We start from the raw sequence: 4,756 nt of genomic DNA on the forward strand, positions 1-4,756 counted from the left end.
GGGGATTCAAACCCGCCACCTTAGGTGTATGTGGCTGGCGCCTTAGCCGGTTGAGCTATAGGCGCCCAGCCAACATTCCACTTTTAAAATTAGTCATGGAGGCCAGGTGCAGTGGCTCACATCTATTATCCTAGCATTCTGGGAGGCCAAGGCAGGTGGATTGCTCGAGCTCAGAAGTTTGAGACCAGCCTGGGCAAGAGCAAAATCCTGTTTCTAAAAACATCCAGGCATTGCTGGTTCCTGTAGTCCTAGCTACCAGGGAGGCTGAGGCAAGAGGATCACTTGAGCCCAAGATTTTGAGGTTTCTGTGAGCTATGATGCCATGGCACTCTACCAAGAAAAAAGTGAGACTCTGTCTCAAAAAAAAAAAAAAAAAAAAAAATTGTTTTTGAAGATGCTATTCTAGCTCCATATAAACGTGATTCCCAAGACCTCATCAGTCATTCAGAACACCTTTTGCCCTAGCAATGTTGCTGAATGCTGCTTCAGAACTGTGCCTGTCTATTCCAAGATGCTACTCAGAAAACCTACCTGTCATCATTTGCTCTCTGCAGGGCCCCTCCTCTTAATGAGCATAAACAGCAGTCCTACCAAGAAAGTAGAGGAAAGAAAGTGTTACCACCTAGTCATTAACATCCAATCTGCTCTCTACTCAACATAAACAAACAGTATAATGGCATGTGGGGTTTCACCTACATAGCACCTGTAACCAGAACTCCCCTGTAACAAGGGGAGGCCACTTGAGGCTAAAGTGTACCAACTATTCGCTTGACTTAACACAATCTTTTTCACTATTACTGTTAATAACAACTGTTAGCAAAGTTACAAAAGATACGCTGCTTAAACTGGAGGCACTTACAAGGCTCTGACTACTTCTTAAGGGGTACAATGAACAAAAAGCTGCAAAATAAACTAGCTGAGCCCCTTTCTGAGGCTCTGACCAAAAATGGCCAAACTCTTATGCCTTCTCCACAGGAAGAACTCTCACAGGAGCAAACACAGCTTCCAGACACAACGGGCAGCACCTCTGTCACAGGATTTATTCTCACCATCCTCTCTGACATCACTGTGCAGCAGGCCCTAATAAGAAATATGTCTTGCCCTTATTATATCCCAATTCCAGACACAACAGGCAGCACCTCTGTAACAGGATTTATTCTCACCATCCTCTCTGACATCACTGTGCAGCAGGCCCTAATAAGAAATATGTCTTGCCCTTATTATACCCCAAGTCTCATGGGGAAGACAGCAATGGTGTAGGGGACTCACCTCCTCCAGGGCATTGGCTGCACACCGAGAACACATCCAATCTTCAGAAGCCTTTGTAGGGGGGACCCCATAGCAACCTAATAGGGACACCAAAATGAACACATTAAACCCAGAGATCAGAATCAGAAGGTAGATAATCAATTATTTTCCATATACCACCACCAGCTACAATGAAATCTTACAAAAACTCCTGAATTCTAGAGTCTGAGTCCCTAGGGCTCAACTGTACAGTATGGTCCAAAGTCTCAAAAAATCAAAAACTATAGATGCACTTGTATAAGCACCTAGTGAGTAGAAGACTCCTGACCCCTGCAACCAAGAAGACAGCATAGGGGTGGCACCTGTGGCTCAGTGAGTAGGGTGCCAGCCCCATATACCAAAGGTGGAGGATTCAAACCTGGCCCCTGCCAAACTGCAACAAAAAAATAGCCTGGCATTATGGTGAGCGCCTGTAGTCCCAAACTACTTGGGAGGCTGAGGCAAGAGAATCGCCTAAATCCAAGAGCTGGAGGTTGCTGTGAGCTGTGACGCCGCAGCACTTTACTGAGGGCAACAAAGTGAGACTCTATCTCTAAAAAAAAAAAAAAAAGAAGACAGCACAGAGAGGAAACAATGACAATCTATCAGCAACAAACTCCCGGGGAACACACAAGCAACCTCTGGATGGAGGACTGGGAGGCCTCTATGTGGCAAGGACTTCTGATGAGCAGGCCTGTGCTCAGGGGACAGAAGACAGAAAGGTGAGGGACACTCACTGGCATGGACACGGACACTGCATTTCTTGCAGGAAACTAGAATGCTGGTGCCATCCTCCTCAAGGTAAGGAGTAGAAAGATTGATGTCTGTGCTGGAGCCAGTTGAGGTGAAGCACATTTCTGGAATTAATGGCTTGGTCCTCTGCTTCTGGGGGGCTGAATCTGCAGCATTTCCACAATTTTGACTAAGGCCTCCAAACTCAACCTAAGGGCAGAGAACAAGTGCACAACCTCAGTAAGTGCATGCCTAATGCTCTTAGCTTTCCACCTGCTCCATCAGCAGAAAGCTGATGTTCTTACAGCTATGACTGTGGGTACAGCTTCCGGGTGCAAAGCCATTATCCCAGAGCTGTTAATTGAAGTTACCTCTAATGACTCAAATTCAATCTCTCACAGTAGCACCAAACAAAGGCCCCTGGAGGACAACTGAGAAAAGGGAGCTAGGTAAGAGGCAACTGGGATTTCAATCTTCCCAAACCAAGTGGTGTATGGGAGCCCCCCACCCAGGGAGGGAATACAGAGTAGGTGCTAATGGGCCAGGGTCAGACCTGATTGCCTCAGGTGGTCTATGTCAGGTCACCTAAGGTACAGCACTGTCACATGGCCAGAGCACCACCTGTGATTCCTGGCTTGGGGCCCTTCCAGGAAGAACATTATGTCGACATATTGTCCCTGGCAAACTATACCAGATGCAAGTATCTGCTGGTTCTGCCACTGGATAGCATCCTCACCTCCCATGCCCCCTCCCCAAGGGTCAACATTCATGAAACCCTGACCTTCACTTAGCAGATCTGCTGACAGTTACCCACCAGGCCATTCATTTCCCTCAGGCAATAGTACATATAGTTCTTTGCCTTTGCTTTTTGTCAGAGGAAAGATGTAGAGAGTTACTAATCCAAAGTGTGCTGGTCTGAGATTCCATTTTTTCAGTAAAAATGAATCTGGGGCCCTGTCAGGCTCAGTGGCATCCAAGCTACTTTAATTACTACAGGGGAACCTCACTGACCTACCTGCCACCCTGTACAGGTTCCAGCTGAGACCGAGCTGGACCCCTTAGCACCTTCCTGGCCTCCTGGAGCCAAACCCAAAGAGGCCCAAGACATGAAACCATCAATGCCCTGGAGTGAGGAGCTTGCACTGAGCTGAGCAACCCTGCTGCCCACCCCACTCTGCCTCAGTTGGGCCCTCTGCTCCTACCCCTCCTAAATTCCTTTTGCTACAGGCAATATCCACTGTGGCAATAAAAAGGGAAAGAAGACAACATTAGAGGATCTGGCTTTTCATCACAAGTACAGACTGTATTACAAAGAAATTAGTCTTCCACTCACTGGCCAGACTAGGAACCACTGGCAGGAATAATCACTGACTAGAACGACAATAAAAAAGCAGACTGCTCTGCAAACAATGGAATCTGTGCTGAGTACATGTGCAAAAGGGAACCTAAGCCACACCCTCAGGGCACTTTCAAAGCATTCTCCAGTGAAAACCAACATCACTGGATTATCTGCTTGACAAAGCCTGACCAATAGACAGATGGGGCAGAGAACACTAGGGAAAAAGCCTTTCCCAAAGCCACCAGTGACAACCTACACACTACAATTAAATCCAGCATCCCCAATTGCTGGTCCTCGGTCAACAGGGGTTAGAGCAGGCTTACCTGATGGTAAGTCTGGAAGATCATACAGACAGCACAGTGAGGGGCTTGTTGGGCCATGCTCTCATTGAATTCCTTTTCAGCCTCAAAGTTTGGGGGTCGGTTCTGCCACAGCTGGCTTAGGGGCTTAGCCCAGGCCTCGGTCTCCTCAGCCTCTTCCTCAGGGGTCAGCTGTTCAGATGTCTCTAGAGGAGGGAACAGAAATGTGCGTTAGCACCAACCCTGCACATCCATGGCTCTGCTTTGTGAGCAGATGAGCTCAGCCAGGACTCTTGGTCCTAAGTTTGGACTAAAGACTCCCAAGGATTATAAAGGCAAAAGGCAATGTAGACAGACTCTTTCAACACCTAGATGCTATATTGTGGGGAGCCCTGCCTATACCCTTTTCTCAGGCCAGAATGACTCATGATTTCTATCCTTTCTCTTGCCCCAGAAGCTTGACCTGCCCTGCTTACCCATAACAGCTGTCCATTCAACCTCTCTGCGCAAGGGCAGCAGAGCTAAGCATGATCTTGGCAGAAACCACATTATTTACTGTCTCCAAAATGTCGGCACATTAAGTCCTTTCCTTATAGAGTTTTCCCTTTAGTTGCGGTGAAGATAAACAAGGAAGGAATGCTTTGACTCTGAGGTTCAGTATGGAGTCACCAGTTAACTTTTTTTTTTCCAAAGTCTCAAAAAATGGACAACTAACATTTATAAATAAAAACAGAAGATAATTTCAAAAAACAGATCATGCCAAATCTTATAGACAATAGAAAAAGAAGAAATAGGGTGGTGCCTGTGGCTCAAAGGGTAGGGCACTGGCCCCATACGCGGGAGGTGGCAGGTTCAAACCCAGCCCTGGCCAAAAAAAAGAAAGAAAAAAGGAGAAATACTTCATTCCACTTCATCTGGATATACCTGATATTTAAATTGGAAAAAATATATTATTATAAAGGTAAATTACAAACATGTATCACTTAAAAATGAGAATGCAATATCCTAAACAAAATATTAACAAGTTGAATTAAAAATTATTGTTGGGCCCGGGCCCGCCAAACAACAATGATGGCTGCAACCAAAAAAATAGCTGGGC

The 4,756-nt window shown here is 46.3% G+C and overlaps 1 protein-coding gene across 2 annotated transcripts in view; it reads right to left on the minus strand.

Annotated features, from left to right (window-relative positions):
• KDM4A (lysine demethylase 4A) overlaps positions 1-4,756 on the minus strand; it is a 67,551-nt gene that overhangs the window by 11,139 nt on the left and 51,656 nt on the right. For both annotated transcript variants that reach the window (XM_023507733.1, XM_012812351.2), the window contains exons 13-16: positions 3,682-3,863; positions 2,025-2,229; positions 1,270-1,346; positions 532-587 (exon numbers count right to left, since the gene is read on the minus strand). In XM_023507733.1, coding sequence (XP_023363501.1) covers positions 532-587; positions 1,270-1,346; positions 2,025-2,229; positions 3,682-3,863 — 520 coding nt within the window. The remainder of the gene's footprint in view (positions 1-531; positions 588-1,269; positions 1,347-2,024; positions 2,230-3,681; positions 3,864-4,756) is intronic.

Source organism: Otolemur garnettii, unplaced genomic scaffold (genome assembly GCF_000181295.1).
Source record: "Otolemur garnettii isolate 467f Iridium unplaced genomic scaffold, OtoGar3 scaffold00202, whole genome shotgun sequence".
Taxonomy (NCBI): domain Eukaryota; kingdom Metazoa; phylum Chordata; class Mammalia; order Primates; family Galagidae; genus Otolemur; species Otolemur garnettii.